Genomic DNA, 19,888 nt, shown 5'->3' on the forward strand with positions numbered 1-19,888 from the left:
CTTTACCGTTTCCATTTTGCGTACGAATCACGTAATAATCGTTTGTGTCGGCAAACCTTTACGTAAAACCAGAACAATACGATAACAATACGGAATAAGAATCAAGTACCTTCCTTCTCGGTTGGGCATCGATCAATGTCTTTCAAGTATTACGTATTTGAAAACTTACTCGTACGGTGTTCTTCGAATGTAAACTCGATTTTGGCCAAATCCATTGTATTCCTCAATTATACAAGTCCATCGTACTGCTTACTAATCCTGGTGAGATAAGTTTATCCTTAGAGCAGTCGTACACCCTGAAATAATTAAATAAATGTTACGTGGTTGTTTATGCGAAAAGAAACATGTGGGATAAAAGGAAATTTAGTACAGATATTAAGTGAACATTTTGTGCAAAGAATACATATACAGATTTAACATTATACATACATACATTTTTATCAAACTATATTCTTCGAAAACAAGCGATTCCTGATTATAAACGAAATTTTATTTTACCTATAGTTATGCATATATGTATGTATATTCAAATACCTAATGCTATTTTCGACGGTGTTTTTTATCGTGAACGAGGCGCGCTAAAAATTCCAAGCTTCAACCGGAAATGTGAGAAAAAAATATTTATGTCGCGTGTACGGGAAAGATATGGCAAGTTTGCGGGTTTCTGGGTGTTCTTGCACGTACGACTTAAGAGAATTTCTCGATGGTGGGGAATAAACTGACCGAGTGAGGATGTTCGTACAGTTCATCCCTGGTAGTAGAATCGCGAATATGGTCTGATCCGAATGTTCTACATGTACGCGCGTCATATGAACTTTATAATACGAAATATTTAAAAGACGAACAATATCTATCGTAACGTGAATCGTGTATTTTATAGAGAAAAAAATACCGTATCGTTTAACGATCAATTATTAGTAAAATACAGTAATTTATATCTAGTTAAACGGAAGATTAACATCGCAACATGTAGATCATTGACCATCGATCATCAACAACCAATGTGATAACAGTGAACATGTTTGTAACGTCAGTTTAAAAAATTCCGTAACATAAATATGGAAAAATTCTTCGAAGGAACAACTTCCTTATCGCGCCAACTAATGTATATCCAATTTTCAATCGTATCTTTAATAACATTATCATAACGTTCGTTTCGTGAATTAAAATGCAAATATATTGTAAATACTGATAGATACAAAATGAACGCACCTCAAAAGATGAAATTGTTTTGTATCGTTTTAATATTACTGAATCCTGCCGACGCGAAAACACAAACCAGCGGAGAATATCTTGAAAAAGTGATGATCGAGCTTCAAGACTTCAACGTTCCTCCCTCTATCAATATATACGACAGACAATCGTCCAAGAATGGCTACAACAATATGATTTCTAAAGATAAAAACAAACAGAGTTACGTGGTTCAGAGGATCAACATGAACTCGAGACAAAATATTCAAAAATATAAAAACCAGAGCTTCCCGTACTATAATGTTTTACCTAGTGATAAAATTGATTTAAATCGTGCTGGTTCAGAGAGTAGTCCACAATATTATCAGGTGAACGAAAATTACTATTATTTTTCATTTTGAAGAATTTAATCCAACATCGAGTGTTCCTGTATGCGGAATAGTACACCGGAAACGAAACATCTAATTATTTTCTTTGCCATTGAGGCACGAGAAAATGTTGAAAACAAAACTTGAATGATTTTTTTTATATCAAATTTATATTATTATTACCTGTAAGACTAAAGGGTTTTCAATTGTCTTTTCAGTCGTATGTTCCTAGTATTACGAAAATGCAGGAACCGGAAGTGCTCGGATTTACGCGGGCAGAACTCGCAGCGATGTACAGAAATGCATTGGAAAAAGGATCGAAAATTAGTTTGTCCTCCCTAACCAATGCATTATCTATAGGTGAGATGCCCCAAATCGCTCAAACTACCATGGAGTTTCCAGTCAAGCAGCCATTTTATCAATATTATTTCTTCCCATTAAAGACCTTCGTGTCAGAATTAAAAAAAGATCACGGTTATAAGACAATTGTAAGTAAATGACCATAGTTCATTTCTTAACGATTCTTCATAAAATATGACTAGTCTTTCAAATGTTGTGTTTATTAAATATTGTAATATACACGTAAAATCAAAGGAAATTCAATTTGCTTAAGGAAAAAAAAACTAACCGTCATTCTAATTTTCTCAATGTCACGTTATCATCGTTCTTTGTAGCCTGCCCCTGCATTTGACAATACGGAAGCTGCACAAACTACTCAAACGCAGTTATCGAATCCTCTTTTTGTAGCTATAAGTACTTTTATTACCATGGCAATTGTATTCATGATGAGCGTTCTATTTCTACCGAAACTGACTCAATTCGATATACTGCATTCGCGGGAAATTCAAGACGACTTTTTCCACATATCGAACATCGTTATGAACGCTATCGATCGTTACAATCTTTTGGAGAAATTTAAGGAACATCACATGGACTCTGTCAGATAGTGTACAGCATATGTAATTAAATAAATTCTTTGATAATACATGTAGCAGGATAAGGAAAAAAATAATTGTTAATAGAACAAAATGGTAGTAATTGTTAATGAACATTAATTAACATTTTATAACTATAATGCCTAGATTAAAATTTGTAAGGTTGAAATGGAAAAAATAGTCTATCAGAATATATTTGTAACATGTATTTAATTACATAATTTGTTATTATTTACTTAAATTTTAATAAAAACAACATTTAGCTAAACAAAACAATTTTAATTCGATAACATTATTATATACTAAACTTTATTCTTAAAAAATGTAATCTTTTACAATTTTTTTTGTACATAAATATCAAAATTCGTACAAAGTTAATAACTAGGGATACGCTCAAAATAATACAAGATTAAACAGTACTATAAACATCTACAAATATTGTGCATCTTTTTCTAATTCTGTTATTGTAGAGAAAATACGGATAAGTTATTTATTTTATCTATTTGGGGAATGTGTACTCATGTATGACGTATTAACGAGTTATCTAAACTTTTAATAAACAAGTTAGGTACTTTTTCAATTTTGCTACGTGTACTTCTACATTTTGCAAAAGTATAGTTATATAAATTTGATGAATCGTACAATACGAAGAATATAAAGGAAGGCACACTTTGGAGTAATACCTGTAAGCTCGGTACTCATATTACACGTTATTTTCTCCTTCGATCAATCTGTCCAATTGGCTGTAGAAGGAGGAGCTTGTTCTGCTGCTTTTCGTTTTAGTACTTGACGTTGATGCTCGTATTCGAAATCTTCTTCGGTTAGATTTAATTTCCGAATCTGTAATGTTACGTTCGTTTAATAAAACGTACATATAAAAAAAATTATATATTGGTACAAGTGAAATATCCTACCTGGTAAACCAAAGTCTCTTCTTCCATAATATGCTGTGGAGGATTTCTTAATACTTGAAGGGTTTCATAAACTGTTGGACAACGCTTAACAAGAGATGTGCGACCTAAACTACCTTTTAACAATACTAGCCCAACTTTGAAAATAACTTTAACCCCTTCGCAAAGAAACATATCCCACACTCGTAGAATACTTTCCCATGGCAGTGTTCGTGTATAAACGCATAAGAACCACTCTGTCATATACAAAATTGGTTCCATTTTTTGTTTTTTCTAAAATAATGCACAACAATGAAATAAATATTCAAATTTTTAGTTGTATGTGCAGAAATTAATTTACACCAACCAGATGTTTGTAAGCGATAGGAGATACTCTTTTGAGCAAAGCAAATAAAATATCTCCATCGCGCAGTAATGTTTCCATCCCTTGACTATAGTAACCGATTAGGTATTTGTCACATATTGCAACAAGGCACCAAAATGCTTGTACTGCTGGCATGTGCATCAGCAAAAATGCAGCAATAGGTGCTTGAGCTTGACAATAGCCAACTTTGCTATTCAATATCGAATATGCTTTCAATACTTTAAACAATTCTTCCTGGCCAGGTGCTTCCCCAATAAACATCACATGATGTGGAAATTGTCGATGAAGATCCTTTTTAATATCATCTATATATTTCGGATCACCAGATCGTTCTACCAATTCTTCAAATAAATTTGGATTTGTGTCCATTAACAGTTGACCTCCACAGAGATTTAACCATGCACGAAGTCTAACAGAAGGTGGTATGCCCTTTCGACATCTTTCCCGAACTTTACGATAATTTGCATTCATGAAATAACTCCAATTGTTTAACATCTGTATCCATTTTCGTTCCCTTCGTAACATTACCTCAGGTGGTATTCCTTGTTTCCCAAGGCTAATATGCCATGTAAATGTCAATGAAAAAACACACATTTACTTGCCCATACTGTATTTTAACATCACTTATTTTTTATAATATTACCTATCTGTGCTACAGTTGGAATCCTGAAGGAAACCATGTCGATCAATTTTTGATCCCTCAAACTTATCACTCTCAGCCTCTGCATCGCCATTATGCGATCCTGAGGACGCCATAGCATCTTTCTAATCGTCTAAAGTAGAAATATAAAATTGACCTTCATAGTTTACAAATTAAACAATTTTTATAAAAGGACAAAAAATGTTTCTCAACAATACAAGAATAAAAAAATAAACTTTGTTATGTATATATATATATAACAAAAATAATATTATATATATATATATATATATTTATTTATTTTTTCATTTCATGTAATAAGTAACACAATATAGTAATATTTTAATAGTAATACAATGTTATTTTCTTGCCACTGTGAGCATAAAAACATCACACGTTAAAAAGTTAGTCTATATTAGAAATCAATGCTTTTGAAATTTGAAAGATATGTACATGTCAAATCTTCTGTCACTTGATAAAATGAATGTTTAATTTCCGTTTTCATAATATTCATTATTTTGGTTATTATCTGAACATTGATCAGCATATTTTATGATCGCAGTTTTTATCACTTACAACATTAAAACATAACGAACGAGGAAGTATCTCTACGCGCCTTGCAATTGACAGTTGACAGTTGATTGCCAATGAAATCCAAAAAATTGTACGATCATATTTCAAGATATCAATGTTTCATACATCCTGTGATAAAGCACCGTTTTGTAACGCCTAAAAGATTCGTGCAACGAATACCAATCATTTGTACGTGTCAAGGAATAAACCTTCTTGATAACTAACATAAACTCAGAGCTGTATACATATTCGTGCAATTATTTACTTTCACATCATGACATTAACAACGAGTGGGCGCACCATGAGAATCGCGACTATGCCTACCATCGATGATGTGTAAAAAATTCATCAAAGAAACTGGACAGAACGTGCTGTATATCATAAAAAACCATGACATTTTAGTTCTGTCGTATTTGACAATCACACTTTTCATATCAGCTAAAATTGATTATTACATTTCAACGCAATGGAATTCTTTTTATTGCCAAACATAGTTCTCTGATACATTCTTGTTAATTGGACAATTCCGTTCAATCATTTACGATTATCCAATAGAACAAGTGGACTATAGGTAAGATAACTGAGCTTTAAATAGTATAATGAACGCAATTATTTACTTTTCTGAATCCCACTTTATTTGATCTTAATTTGCTTAAGAAAAAATAAAATAATGATTAGTGGACACAAGATATTAAAAATATATTTGAAATCGATCGTTTTCCTTGGCAAAAGTAAATTTTATCATGAAAATAGAAATAATGTATAATCGCATACAGTAATCGTGCTGTCCAAGGGGAAAATCACCAAGCTAAAAGTTCCCCACTGCGTAATTCAATTTTATTAAGAGGAAAAACTATTCTTGTATCGTTTAAATTATGTATTTCACTTCCACAAACATTTTCTGGTCAGACCCTAACATAAATATAATACGATCTCTTGTCGTTTTATACATTTATGCGCAAACTAAAGCTAATGGTAATAGTTTAATTTACATCGTGTTTGGATTCATTTTAATCGGAAGAATCTGAAAAAAGCATTGCTACCACTTTTAGGAAAATAACTTGAAAACTACAGGAAATAAAAGATTGTATATTACATGATTATTTTGATATCATAGTGGCATCTTTCTTAAGTACCGAGTCTCGTGAAAGAGTAATCGACATTGGTGATTTTCTCCTTAAATAGCACGAATTATTATGCGTGCGATTGTCATGTTTTAACAGTACAGAAATTCCCTATAACAGAACAAGATGAAACACCATTAAGGCATTTACATGTTACGTTATTCTAAAAATGCATATGTATATATAAATAAAATGCATATGCAATTGTACTTTATTAAACAATTAAGTATACGTATTTAAATGTCGTTGATTTTTCACGTATTTTTCTTTAATATTTCTTACCGGCATACTTCGAGTTCTGTTATATGGTACTTGCAGTTCAATTGAAAAGTACAGCTACAATTAACAGTACTAATCGACATTGAACGAAAATATTTATGCTATTCGTAAGTTTTATCATTAAAAATTAATTGTTGAAAGTAGAAATTACTTATGTATATTTACAAATTTCTACAAGGAGTTTAATACATTTTTAACAGTACAGGTAATAAGGCTATGATACGTTTTATTAACAAAATAGGTGGATGAATAAAAATTATTTTGTAATAGTGCGAAAGCAACAAGAATATGACAGAAAAAAAGAAAACATTACCTCCCAATGTATTAACGTAAGTTTTCCTGTAAATACAAACATTTTAATATTTTCTAACAACTGTCACTAATGTCAAACAGTTTAAAAATACTTAAAAAATTGTTGTTTCACAGGGCAGAAGAACTACTACACCATAAAGGTATTAAGTACAATGCTTGGGACGAATATGAAAAGTCAGTTAAAACTCTTCCAAAGACTGGAAGGAAACAATTTGAGCCAGATAATTCTTGGTTACAAAACATGCAAATTGAAAAGGGTATCAGATCTCGGAAAAATTTAATAGCAGTAGAAAGAGTGGATCGTATTTCGCAATTAGCTAGTGCCGAATGGTTGCCACTGGAGAAAAAGGCTAAAGTAAAAAAATTCTCTGGTCAAGATTGGAGTAGTTTTGGTCTGGAAAAGAACGGTGCCTTCTATTTAATACCAGAAGAAGCATTATTTCTTTTAGAAGCTGTATGTTACCATAATTTATAACAAGAATTGGATTGTTGTCTAACATGGCAGAGAAAAAGTAAGACACTATTTTGTTTTAGAACTGTTTGGAACTTACATGGAATGATGTACCATTATCCATTCAACAAGCTTATGAACTTTTGATTGATAATGTTGAGTGTTTAATAGAAGAATATAGAGTTTATAGCCAATTAGTACGTTACGGCTATCGCATACAGCGCTTTGTTTATGATTCAGAGAAAAACATAAGAAGCGATGAAAGTGTTAGTGTGAAACGTAAAGTCATTGTAGAACCTGAAAATGGTCTTTGGATGACCGATACTCAACAACAAATTAAAAGTTATTCAGATACACATAATGGGAAATATATTGGTTGTCAAGAAGATACTAATTTAGATAGTAATGATTTTTGTGCCAAAACTTGTCAAGATGTACCAGATCATGTTGATATATTGGAAGATGTATATAAAATTGTAGACGATCTTCTTTGTACCATAGAAAATATCGAAACTCAAAATGCAAATACAGAATGTGAAGATGATACGGTAGATTGTATAAATTTGGATACTAATTTGCAGAGAGAGAAAGGTAATCAAGATAAAAGGAAACGAAATTCTAAAGTGGAAATTATATCGGAAGAAACCTTATTAGGTACTATTAAAATTGTCACAGATCCTATGAATGATCATACAAAAAAAAGTAATTCAATGGCAGATTGGCGATCGTCGCGTATACAACGGAATGTCAAGTTGTTACCCAAAAGAACTGACAAAGTATCGTTATCAAATGATATTGCTATACTTGATTCTAATACAAAAAGTTCTGAACACAGATTAAATAAACATAAATCATCTTCACTGCCTAAAAAGGAATTGCAAAGCAAAAAATCAAAACATGAAGTAAGATGTATAATATTTATAATCATAATATTTGTAATGTTAAAATATCAAAATGAAGTAATACAATTATTGTCTTTTTAATTAGGTCATAGAACTTTCCGACGACGAAATTCAAGAAGTACCGCAGCATATGACGCGAATGGGCATATTAAATTTAATTCCAAATATCGCATCACAACCCACAATTACAGTGAACATTTCAAGAGGTTACATACCACATAGTATAAAACCCTATAAAACTGTTTATCATTACGAAAATGCACAATTACGAAATTTACAGCAAACAGATAAAAGACTACGACCTGATAAAAATTTAAAAAATTCAAATAATGTAAGTCAGAATATCCTTCAGTGCAATAATACATCTGCAAACAATACTACCAGAACAAATACCAATGTTGCCACATATAATCAGAATTTAGCAACAAATGTACATAATATTTTTGCACAAAATTACTTCTCAATGGAACGTGGACAGTATACAAACTTTAACGCTAATTACATGTACAATAATAGAATGCCATTTACATTTGGCCAGAATTCATATTGGCATCACAGAAATACCATGTTTCAAAATGTGTTTGTTGCTCTTGAAAATCATAGTGCAGCTATTCACCAAAATAGATTTATGTCAGTACAAATGAACAATTTCTCAGCGCCAAATGCGAATAACAATACGATGAGAAGCTATTTTAGTCGAAACCAGTTGTACCATAATTTTCATCAAAATTGTTTATCGCCACAGAAATTTTATCATCATAGAATTGTAGAAAATACGTCAATTCATTGTAGTATAGGTGGAAATGTATCACTCGCAGAACCCCGTCAAAAATATCATCCACGAAACCATTATAGAAATTCAAACACGTTATCGAATCATAACGATGAGGTTTATCAATCGTCATTCAAGATACTGCCAGGATTAACTTCGTGGTCAGAATTAAAAACTAAATGGCGCGAAGAAAAAACAATCACTATTGATGACGAAGATATACAAAAAGAGACGATCGAAGATTGCGACGAAGTGGAAGTGGTTAGACAATTACGGAGCCCGCTTGTTGGTCCAAAGAATGTAAATAATCTGGAGGAAGTCTTTAGTAAACTTAAAATAATCAAGTCCGCGCCTGAGAAGACTGTAAGAAGGAAGAAAAGTAGATACAAGATATCGTATAATGTTTATTCTAATACACAAATTTATAGAAAAGCAAAACCTGGCCCTCCACTTTACCGAGTAGTTGTAATAAGGTAACTACTTGTTATTAATAGTATTATATTTGTGTCGATCGAAACTAAACGATTTTTGTTTTTATTATAGGCAAGACGATCCGTTTTTACAGCCAATTGAATTACACCGTTTATTACAAGACGCAAACAAATCGCCTATAGTATTGGCCTGTGTTTCAATGTCAATTTCTTACATTCAACCAGGATTTGTATCTGTACCTAATTTAACGTAATTAAAATAAAATATTTAATTATAATTATTCATTTTTTTCAATATATTAATTTATGCAAATACTCGATAGAACCAATTTCAGTTAATTAAAATATCCATTCACATTTTACATTGAATTACATACAGCAAAGATAAAATTATCCAACAAATAATGTAAGAAATCACATGTTAATACAATGGAGAACAAAATTTTTTGTTACAGGATAGGAATTTCAGGAGCAATGCATTACATTGTACACAAATAATGTGTATTTCATACTTTATTTATAAACATTTCAAGCAACATTCTCCGTTGTAGAAATTAATTTCAATTTTTTTTTATTCTTACCGATTCTCGGCTTTTTCGTAATATTTGTAGAATTATTTTCGATCTATAACCGGTTCTATAGTTTGCCCTCCGCATATCTGACCCCATCCAATCAAACGCCAATGTTTTTCGACACGACGCGATAACGCGATCTTTTCGTCGATTTCCGTACAGACAGGATTTGTCAGGCTAATTTTAGCTAAATCGGCACGAGTGGCTAATACACGTCCTCCGGTACTTAGCGACCCGATATTTACCAACAGCACTTCGTTTCTCGATAATTTCGGTACCTATTATCGAACAGTATTCATTGAACTGCTAATATCGAAGAAATTCAATATCTTTGTATGATAATCTTACCCGTGCTCCTTTTTTGTCGCCCTCTGTTCTGACTCCTAACAACCGCTTAAGGAGATAATACGATATTTCAAGTTCAATAAATATTTTTGGTAAGGCCCCAACAGCTCCCAAAATTTGACCCACTAAACGATCCGCTCGACACAACGTTGGTTCAATTTTCGTCCCAACACCTTGGAATTTATCGTATAAAGATAATATCTATTTTCTTTTTTCCTAAAATGTATTTTCTTTATACGTTCGTAACGGTGTATAAAATTACTTACCGATAAGACCACCTGGGACAGCAAACTGGAGTTCATTTTGTTCAGCAAATAACGATACTATCCGTGAAAATATAGGCCTGCAGGTAAATTTTCCTTCGCTGTCTTTCGATACTAATCCAGGACGTACTTCAATTTCCATACCCACCTGCGAAATATACGTACAATAAATGTATTAAGCGCGGGTGTATAATACGAAGACGAACAGAAAAATATATTCTTAACATACTTTTAATACTCCTCTTAAAATACTTCCTCCAGCAACGCCTCCTTTCAGATCATCTACTTCACAACCAGGCTTATTTACGTCAAATGATCGAATTACAATTAATCTCGGCTCTGAAGTAAAATCTCTCAAAGGTACTGGAATCTTTTTTGTGATATACTCGCACAAGACTTCAATATTGTATTTCAATTGTGCAGAAATTGGTATCACAGGAGCTCCTTCAGCCACTGTACCTGGTTAGAAAAAAATACAATTTGTTTATTAGCGCGCATTCAAGAAAATAGGACAATAAACCAGACAATTATTATCAAAACTATAATACCTTGCACAAACTTCAAAATTTGTTCATATTGCTCCTTTGCTTGAGCTTCTTTCACCAAGTCTATTTTGTTTTGTAAAATTACGATGTGTTTCAATTTCATGATTTCAATGGCAGCCAAATGCTCCGACGTCTGTGGCTGAGGACACGATTCATTGCCAGCTATAATTAAATAATATTTTTTCTATTAACTATATAGTCTGGATTGTAACGTTACAATAAGTGAAATGTTACAAAAGATATACAACAAAATTTACCAATTAAAAGTAAAGCTGCATCCATGACTGCTGCACCGTTTAACATGGTTGCCATAAGAATATCGTGTCCTGGACAATCGACGAAAGATACATGGCGTACAAGCTCAAACCGTCCAGAACAAATTGGGCGCAAACAAGGAAATGAATCATCTTTACTTGAGCCTCCAGATATGTAACACCCTGGTCTTGGACATTTTTCATTGTTGCATTTGTAAATCTTTGCATTTGCATACCCTAAAACAAAAAAATTCATAGTGTTGGATACCTTTTTTCTAATTATATTTTAATTAGTACACTTTCTTGGTTTGATAAATAGTTATTATCGGATAACTGAAACGAATTCGAATTCTAGCGTTTCAATTATCCGGAGAAGGTCGAGTCTTTGTTCCATACATTAACCATTTTATCTTGGGCTACAGTTGAGACACGCACATAATATTTCTCGATGAAGAAATAAGATATGATGAACTGAAAATAGGCAAAATATAGTAACAGCGAGCAAATTTCGGATTATAATCGAGAACGATAAGTCACGCGCCTAAAATGTGCCATCATCATAGAGATGAAATGAAAAATATACAAATCTTGTTTCAATTATTCGGGAAAAAGTCGCTTCAATTATCCAGGGATTACTGTGTAAGAAGAAGCTGCGTAAATTGGGTTGGGTACCACCCACCTTCTCCAAGAACATCTTCAGCTTAATATAATATTAATGTTCAGAGAAGAATGACTTTGTATGAAAAAAATCAATATTATTGCATTAAAAGAACAACTAACTATCGATGTAACAATTTACATTTATTTGTTGTGCATTACATGTACATAACGAAGCATCGAATGTTCCTATACACATAATTTTAAATAATTTAAAAATGAAAATATTTGTATTATAAGTAATCAAATTTTGAAACATTAATATGACAATTAAATACATCAGAATAATTTTGTAATAACAGTAATAAAAGCACTCAATTCTAATCTATTACAGGCTGATCGAGACACTTGCAACTTATGAAGATCAATTTCGGTAAAGCTATTAATTTATATAAAATTAAGAAATTTTCGAGATTAATATTTCTTAACTTTTTTTTTGGAATTGTTAAATCATTAAACATTTATAATTTTCAATATGGTTTAAATTGAACACTGTAAATTCAAATTTAAATGACTACACACACATACATGTATGAAAAACTTTAAATGCAAAATGTTGAAATATTACCGAAATTTACACAGTTACATAAGCCTTTTGTTTAGTTCTAAATAAGACACGTGTAGCATCCTGCAATACCAAGCTAAATTGTACCATTTTGTCTTATTTTATTCAAAACTTATTTACTACATAATATTAATATAATGCATATTATAATTAGATAAACTAAAAAATTATATGGTAATTTGACGTAATGATATAATATTATAGTTTCACAGAAACATTAATACAAAGGGGATAGTAGACTATAACAAATTCTCGATACGAAAATACGTACTAATGACAAAGAATGCTGATTAAAAAGTTTTATAAATTCACCATTCACAGTCCTAACATTAGATTTAAAAATGGTATAAAACAAGCATAACAGTGTATAGCGACTCACACAATTGATCAGATAATTTGCGAATCTCAGAAAACTTCGCAATACGCGTTAGATAGACACGAAACAACTTGAAAAATAGACAAGTAATGGCAACGAGCATATCACAATTATTTGGCACTCAAGTTTGGCAGTGACCGCATAATCATCATTTATGTATCTAGAAGTAGTAATGTTATTTACATTTAAAAAGAAAAAGGAAAAAAAAGCTCAAGGTAGAATTAGACCTCAAATATCATGCAGAAATAACAAACAACTAACAACAAAAAGGGTTGAATAATGTATAAAACTATTAAATATCTACAGGGTTTATTGTGTAGCTATAGCTATTTTTAAGCCTGGCTTGAAGAACTTTGAATTGTGAACCAACGAAAGACGACTTAGACAAATCTTGAAAGGAAACAGTGTAGAGATATTATAAATAATATGTTGAGACATTCAAAGGATAATGGAAGTTTTAAAAATCAATCATACAATTAAGAATATATAAAACATTCTAAACCTATATTGTACAATATAATGAGTGGAATTTTGTTTTTTATTCTAACTTTTTCTTTTGTTCCTAAAATAAAAATGTGCAAATTTAAAAATCATTCAATCAATTATGTAGGTCACTGTAACTGCACCTGTATTCATAGTTACGTTACTCTAAATGGTAACATTTCATTTATTTAATAAAAATAATTGGTATTTTCTCAAATCATTCTTATATAACTGCTTGTGAATATAAACAATCGATCTCCTTTATCTCAACATTAGTATAATGTATAGAGACTCACAGTAATTGTTTATACTTGAGTGCATTCAATGATAAGCATGTTAACTTGTGTCTTAGTCAATGAACATATTTGTGACATTAATTTCATGATAAACAGAAACTATGCAGAATTATAAAGTATCACTTCCTATTTGTCTCTGAACGATTCCTTTATCAATTATCTCAAACATATATATATGTGTGTGGGTGTTCCTCAACATTCCAAGTAATATAATCTGTATTAGCATTCTTTCTTAAATACTCTGATCCGTGTGTCTAATATAATTACATAATTCAATACTTAAACTTAATATATAGAAAAAAAATGATGTCTGATAAAAGTGAACAATAAATTACAATTGTCGACTTTGATTCCTAGTAACAAACAAGTTCCTTAATCCTGGACACAATAGATAGTTCTCAATAAGATTCTTAAAACAGTTAAAACTGAAGTCAGTAGTCACATAACGTTATCTAATACTTATGTAATGTGTTTAAAACAAATATCGCCTACAATTCCGGGCACCGCATTTGCATAAAGTTTTATTATTTGACAAGTCGGATTCAGGTGTATCTGGTCGTATTTCAAACTCTTTTTGAGATTCCGTGGTAATGATATTTATATTTAAATTATTTGTCATAGATACATCTTGTCTTATAGAATTTTCGCTATTTCTTGAGGACTGGCACGTGTAATCAAAAGTAATCTCTTCGTTCTTCTTGATATCTCTGGTCGCGAATAAGGCGAGCTTAGGGAGATTAGGATCAAGACAATTAATCCAAACGGCATAAACCGCTAAGTTTGGGTCACAGGAATGATTAATGAAATGAGAAACGTTGCCATATACGGCAGCATCGACGGTATAAGGACACTGATCTTCAGTCTCGTTATAATCTAAATCAAAAAGGTAAGTTCTACCGGCGGCGTCATATTCTTTACCACGTTTCTCAGCTTCTTCATTTGTGATAACTTCCCCGACGTATTGAGTCACAAAAGATCCCTTTTTAATCGTTTGTAAAGTTTTTACGCCCCAGCCTCTATCATTGATAGTTCTAAAAATACAAAGCTTCATCTCGGTACCACGTTGCACCACTCGATTCATGCATCCCATGTCGCAAGTACACCGTTTATTGCATTCATAAATCGGCGTCCCGGGCGAAACTCGTATCTTGCATGTTGTGGTATATGGACAGTATCCGTCGTACTGAGTAAAACAACAATTTGTCTTGAAATTGCAAGTGTTACACTCGCAACCAATAGGTGGATCATTGGGTATTACCACCCCTGCACCAGGTAAATATTCATCTATATAATAAAAATCTTTAGGCGCTTCTTCCAGATCCACCACATTCTCCACCCGTATGAAGGGTTTACCTTTGGTGATATTGTTAATTTCGGTCTCCCAAACATTCAACGAATTCAACTGTTTTTTTCTCATGTCACAAATTGACATATAAAGAATACAATCTTTTACAGTCTTCGTGTTACCAATTTTAGAGATCCCCTGTTTTAAAAACTTTTTTATAGTAGAAAATAATTTAGTTTGTTCCTGAAAAATGGACGTCATCATTTTCCCCTTATATCTAAGTTTCGTTAAGAATTCATCAATGTCTTCATCATTTGGATAAAAATTCACTTTTTCCTTGATACAATTGAGCAATCTCAATCCATCCATCTCAAAGTCTTCTAATATATCCAAACAATTTATTAAATTCGATACTGGTTCCCAGCTATTGTACTCTGAGTTCCAATTCTTCCACTTAATTAAATAATTTAACTTCCCATCTACTTCTCTTTTCTCAAGAATCTTTTCTACTTCCCATAAATCGTTTTCCGACAATGCATTTTTTCGATTTTTACTATCGTATTTCATATCCTTCAATATGATCCTTAATTCTTTTAACTTAACATTTCCTAAATTGTACTGTAATTGCAACTTCTCGATATCACTTTCGTCATTAGTACTAGTACTATTATTAATGTTTAATGTATTCAGTCTTTTATTTTTTACGCCAGTTTTTAGACTCTTAAAACGATGCAAGTCTTTTCTGTCTTTGTTCTCGTTTTTTATCTCTTTTCCGATTTTCTGATTGAAGGAGGCATTGCTATTACATAAACTTTTTGTCGATGTACCATGATCATTAACATTTTCCGCGGAAGAAATTAATTTCTGTTCGTACTTCGGTTGTTTGGCGTGTGGTTGAATGTTTCCTGGAGAAGCTGGTCTTTTTTCATGTGTAGAAGACATACGATTTTCGCTCATCTTGCCAAGAGTGTCTTCTTGTTTCCCTTTGATATCGTCCTCTGCACGAGCGTCTGTAATACCAAACATTTAAAAGATGTCATTCTTTTTCGTCACATTTTCCCATATTTCGTTTAATGTGTATTATCCTGCCTCCATTTTTTTTTTTTTTTTTTGTTTTTTTTTTAGTATTAACGTATCACCTTATACTCTGAATATCCCTTAAATCCTCTTCGTTCTTCTCTTTCATTTACTAATCGAGATATACAAATTGTTTAATCATTATTGAACAATTGATATAATTCATAGAACTTTTATGCAAAAGAAGATTCCTTGCACAAACAGCTCCTTGTGAAATTATATATTATTGTTTAAAATTTTCAACATTTGATTCAAAAATATTAAGTATACATTAATTGTTTTCATTTTGTTTGATTCATACAATATAATACAAATACAAGACAGGTAACTCATCCTCAAAGATAAATAGAAACTACTTGACTAAAGCACACCTTAAAAATATTTTACCATCACAACTACATTTCTTTAAGGATGCTATAGATTCTTTTTCATTGTTTTTTAATAAATATTCCTCGTAAGTTTACAACTACTTTTATATATATACATATATGCTTTAACATGTTTGCTCTTGTTATTCAATTGAAATACCATGTGCCATAAACCATAACCACAAGCCACATTTATTATTCAAACTTTATTTTTACAGATATAAGATAAAAAATTATTGCTGTTTCGTATATATGTGATATTTATTTCTTACAAGAATTGACATATCATACAGATATGACACATGGTAACAAACATGTTAAAAAGTATTACTTTTGGAAGTTTAACAAATAAAATTCATATTAATTTCAATGCAAAAGAACTATCTTTATTATTTTTGAAACAAATTCTTCACGCGCAAGAAATATTGTAATGTTATGTAATTGAGAAATTTTCTAATATATGTAATAATACTTACCTTTATTCAAGTTCCACTTTATAATCTAAGAAACATTATACTTACATTCATAACTTCTTATTGAAAGACACTTTTTATTTTGGTCTTCTTTAAAACTCTAATGATTTTAAAACAACATATTAAGGTATGCTTTAATCAATAGATTTCAGCTTTTTAATTTCATTAACAATATCTGCTTGCCTTAGAGTATTCACTATATATTTATTAATGGAGTTCATTGTTTGTAACAATTAATAAGAGCTATTAATCAAATTTATTATATGTTATGATTTATGATAATAACATTACTACTTGTAAATTGAAAATTTCAATTTACAAATAAAATCATTATTTGGTAATAAATGTGCTATTGGCATCATATTTATACTTCGCAATTATTTTACATTACTTGAATTTTACCGCCAAGTCTAACCCTACTTAATTTACGAAACAATTTTTTGTACATATTAATAAACATATATTAATATGCAGCTATAAACTGATCGGAAAAGCATAATAATTACGGTCTATTTCAAACATTTGTTCGCTGTTACAGACAACATTTGTATAGAATTATAGAATAAAATTATTTGAAAGAAAATAACAGAACCATGTTATTATTATTACCTCAAGGAAACTAAACAAAATGTAGATTTTAAGTGACTACATAGATTACAGAATAAACGTGATTTTATAAGTTCTTAAACATTTTTTCAATTACGAAACGGACTTCGACACCCGCGATCCGAAAATGATTACTTTACAAAATGGCGACAATTTGTCATATCCAGCGCCACCTACACGGCAGAAATAAACACAATTCTTTAAAACTTATTACAAAAATACAATTACAAATATCTAAATATAGAAAAATATGATTAATTGTATTTAATTTTGTAATTGCCATTATCTTATGAACTCTACTAGCATAAATATTAATTATAATCAATGGTCATGAGCTATGTCTATATCATCAGACATTGATCTTAATTTATAGCCACTAATTGAATCTAGGCTTCAATTTGAAATAAATACATATTGGAGCTTATTAAATTTTGTTTTGTATGAATTTTCAATATGCACTTACTTTATTGAACTATGACAACTATGTACCTGAGTCAGTTACTATACTCTTCGTCATAAACAACTTATTTTAGGCACATTTTTAATATCAATGAAAAATAAAGAACAAAGGAAGAAGCAAATATGTTTGATTAATATATTGTTACAAGATTATCTCCAGTAACCATCAGCATTTTTGCAATATTTCTAACTCACATGATGCATTACAAACTAGAAGAGTAAAATGTCGCATGACTCATATGCCAAGTTATCAGTCTCAAACAGGTTAAAAATATTACATTGGTATTGTATGTATGTAAATTGAAAACACTAAGCTAACACCTTAAAAGCTGGTAATGTACCAGACTGTACTAAATTGACTTAAGAATACATAATATGTCTGCTTTCTTATGCAATTAACAACATGAAATTAACTTGTCTTTATAACATTAAACTCACAAAAAATGTTATAATTTAATTGTTAAAAATGTGCAATCATAGACAAAAAAGTATGTTGTTTCAGGTTGATATAAAAATTTCAAACTACTTACCAAGTTTAATTGTAATGTTCCTTTCTAATTCATTTTTAAAACGAACAGTCTGTACTCCTGATATGGCTTTAACAATTGTGGATTTTCCATGCGCTACATGACCAATAGTACCTGTACAAAAATTTCTATTACATTTTACAATACATGTACCTGTTCTTATGTTTTAATAAATTGTTTAATATTTGCCAAATAATTTTGTAGACAACGCATATCATAATTACCAATATTAATTGTAGCTTGTCTACTGATGACTTCGGGTGATAATGCAGTCAATGTACTAACATCCTGTATGATAAAGTAATTTTGTAAATTTGAATCTTGAAAGTTCTTACATTTATTATTTCATATTAATAATAATTATTAAGTAAAATGCAATGTTGATCCTTGGGAGCTAATAGTACGAAATTTAAAAACTAATACTTTGCGATTCAATTGTAAAACTGTAATTTGAAATAAAGATATAAAAATGTACTTATGGTAAATTATAAGTATGGCACATATTAATTCTATATAAAAGAACATCGTATCAAGTGAAAACTGACTTGTTTTATTTACGTATATTCTTTTTGGGAAATAAAACAAAATAGTACAAATTACAGAATTATATGTATTAATTAAATCGATACAGATAGCACAAAATAATTTAACGGTGATACCTATATAAAGTATTTTGAAGAATACATAAAGTAATGTGACTGACTTATTATGAAGCAAGTTCACATGTCATTAATTATTGGAAAACAAAAAAAGTGATAATAAAAAAAATTTTCAGAACAGAGCATATCTTTCGAATGCGATACTACCTTTTTTAAACTCGTATTCGTAACAATTTTCATTCAAATTGACATAAGCGAGAAATATTACAGTATGCTAACGATAGAAATTAAGGTTATGAGAAATATGACGAAAGCTTGACAGAATATGAAGACACATCGATACAAATAGTACTCACTAGCTTCGAAAGATCTTGTTTATAAAGATTTGGTTGACCGGTAGTCACCCCCAAGCGTTCTTCACCACCCATAATCACCAAGTCAGTACTTGTAACACGTAAACCACGCGAAGAACACTTCAAAAAAGGCAATATCTCATTTAAAAACAAGAGTACAGAACACACTACCAACGAATCCTAAGCAGAAATGAAGCCAAAGAGCGCAAACAGCGCCAAATGGGAACTTGACGAATTAATACAAAACGCATAAAACGTTTTAACACCAACAAAAAGATTTTAGGCCATTAATCTTTACATGTACAGACCTTAAAAACTCTCACCAAAATGTGGAATCATAAATTATGACTTTATTTCTATTACATTCTTTACATGTATTACATAGTACTCTATGTAATCTATGACTTCATTGCTATACAACACTGCACGTACAACGGCTGTTAGCAGCCAATGGCTGCCAACCATTGGTTTTTGGCGGGCTTTAGTAAAGTGATAAGAACAGATGACAAATAGTGGTTGAAACAATATGGTG

General features: G+C 30.9%; 4 protein-coding genes across 16 annotated transcripts; 2 read left to right on the forward strand and 2 right to left on the reverse strand.

Annotated features, from left to right (window-relative positions):
- Positions 1 to 77: 77 nt before the first annotated feature.
- LOC143340728 (uncharacterized) lies at positions 78 to 2,786 on the forward strand. The gene is made up of 4 exons (XM_076762995.1): positions 78 to 1,105; positions 1,196 to 1,559; positions 1,778 to 2,047; positions 2,234 to 2,786. Exons 1-4 carry the CDS (start codon positions 1,059 to 1,061, stop codon positions 2,504 to 2,506), a joined length of 954 nt encoding a protein of 317 aa, XP_076619110.1. The 5' UTR covers positions 78 to 1,058; the 3' UTR covers positions 2,507 to 2,786.
- On the reverse strand, positions 2,686 to 5,448 carry Wkd (TBC1 domain family member whacked). Of its 3 annotated transcripts, none has more exons than XM_076762993.1 (5): positions 5,307 to 5,448; positions 4,413 to 4,542; positions 3,752 to 4,325; positions 3,409 to 3,678; positions 2,686 to 3,334 (listed from the first exon to the last, which is right to left on the reverse strand). In XM_076762993.1, exons 2-5 carry the CDS (start codon positions 4,523 to 4,525, stop codon positions 3,221 to 3,223), a joined length of 1,071 nt encoding a protein of 356 aa, XP_076619108.1. In that variant the 5' UTR covers positions 4,526 to 4,542; positions 5,307 to 5,448; the 3' UTR covers positions 2,686 to 3,220. The 3 variants fall into 3 exon arrangements, with proteins under 3 accessions (XP_076619108.1, XP_076619109.1, XP_076619107.1); XM_076762994.1 differs by lacking the exon at positions 5,307 to 5,448 and adding an exon at positions 5,026 to 5,297; XM_076762992.1 differs by lacking the exon at positions 5,307 to 5,448 and adding an exon at positions 4,986 to 5,297.
- Tsen54 (tRNA splicing endonuclease subunit 54) lies at positions 5,411 to 9,507 on the forward strand. 6 transcript variants are annotated; one of them, XM_076762984.1, is made up of 7 exons: positions 6,220 to 6,492; positions 6,586 to 6,714; positions 6,812 to 7,151; positions 7,232 to 8,050; positions 8,136 to 8,381; positions 8,961 to 9,295; positions 9,366 to 9,507. In XM_076762984.1, exons 2-7 carry the CDS (start codon positions 6,674 to 6,676, stop codon positions 9,505 to 9,507), a joined length of 1,923 nt encoding a protein of 640 aa, XP_076619099.1. In that variant the 5' UTR covers positions 6,220 to 6,492; positions 6,586 to 6,673. The 6 variants fall into 6 exon arrangements, with proteins under 6 accessions (XP_076619098.1, XP_076619096.1, XP_076619099.1 ...); XM_076762983.1 differs by lacking the exon at positions 6,220 to 6,492 and adding an exon at positions 5,411 to 5,553 and having other exon boundaries at positions 8,136 to 9,295; XM_076762981.1 differs by lacking the exon at positions 6,220 to 6,492 and adding an exon at positions 5,976 to 6,147 and having other exon boundaries at positions 6,591 to 6,714; positions 8,136 to 9,295.
- On the reverse strand, positions 9,385 to 19,710 carry Su(var)3-9 (suppressor of variegation 3-9). Of its 6 annotated transcripts, XM_076762991.1 has the most exons (10): positions 19,360 to 19,554; positions 18,629 to 18,692; positions 18,408 to 18,518; positions 11,236 to 11,469; positions 10,982 to 11,140; positions 10,663 to 10,892; positions 10,437 to 10,581; positions 10,174 to 10,343; positions 9,835 to 10,103; positions 9,385 to 9,493 (listed from the first exon to the last, which is right to left on the reverse strand). In XM_076762991.1, the coding sequence occupies exons 1-9, from the start codon at positions 19,429 to 19,431 to the stop codon at positions 9,867 to 9,869; spliced, it is 1,422 nt and encodes a 473-aa protein (XP_076619106.1). In that variant the 5' UTR covers positions 19,432 to 19,554; the 3' UTR covers positions 9,385 to 9,493; positions 9,835 to 9,866. The 6 variants fall into 6 exon arrangements, with proteins under 6 accessions (XP_076619106.1, XP_076619105.1, XP_076619102.1 ...); XM_076762990.1 differs by lacking the exon at positions 9,385 to 9,493 and having other exon boundaries at positions 9,749 to 10,103; XM_076762985.1 differs by lacking the exons at positions 9,385 to 9,493; positions 9,835 to 10,103; positions 10,174 to 10,343; ... (2 more) ...; positions 10,982 to 11,140; positions 11,236 to 11,469 and adding an exon at positions 11,888 to 15,904 and having other exon boundaries at positions 19,360 to 19,710.
- Positions 19,711 to 19,888: the final 178 nt, after the last annotated feature.

The sequence above is a fragment of the Colletes latitarsis genome, chromosome 3 (genome assembly GCF_051014445.1).
Source record: "Colletes latitarsis isolate SP2378_abdomen chromosome 3, iyColLati1, whole genome shotgun sequence".
In the NCBI taxonomy this organism is placed as follows: domain Eukaryota; kingdom Metazoa; phylum Arthropoda; class Insecta; order Hymenoptera; family Colletidae; genus Colletes; species Colletes latitarsis.

Excerpts from the sequence above, each read along its gene's own strand:
- LOC143340728 (XM_076762995.1), top strand. The coding sequence starts at position 1,059 with ATGGAAAAATTCTTCGAAGGAACAACTTCCTTATCGCGCCAACTAAT. Across the intron at positions 1,560-1,777 it reads GTAGTCCACAATATTATCAG|TCGTATGTTCCTAGTATTAC; the intron begins GTGAACGAAAAT and ends TTGTCTTTTCAG. Across the intron at positions 2,048-2,233 it reads ATCACGGTTATAAGACAATT|CCTGCCCCTGCATTTGACAA; the intron begins GTAAGTAAATGA and ends CGTTCTTTGTAG.
- Wkd (XM_076762993.1), bottom strand. The coding sequence starts at position 4,525 with ATGGCGTCCTCAGGATCGCATAATGGCGATGCAGAGGCTGAGAGTGAT. Across the intron at positions 4,326-4,412 it reads TCCAACTGTAGCACAGATAG|CCTTGGGAAACAAGGAATAC; the intron begins GTAATATTATAA and ends ATGGCATATTAG. Across the intron at positions 3,679-3,751 it reads CTATCGCTTACAAACATCTG|AAAAAACAAAAAATGGAACC; the intron begins GTTGGTGTAAAT and ends GCATTATTTTAG.
- Tsen54 (XM_076762983.1), top strand. The coding sequence starts at position 6,674 with ATGACAGAAAAAAAGAAAACATTACCTCCCAATGTATTAAC. Across the intron at positions 6,715-6,811 it reads TTACCTCCCAATGTATTAAC|GGCAGAAGAACTACTACACC; the intron begins GTAAGTTTTCCT and ends GTTGTTTCACAG. Across the intron at positions 7,152-7,231 it reads CATTATTTCTTTTAGAAGCT|AACTGTTTGGAACTTACATG; the intron begins GTATGTTACCAT and ends ATTTTGTTTTAG.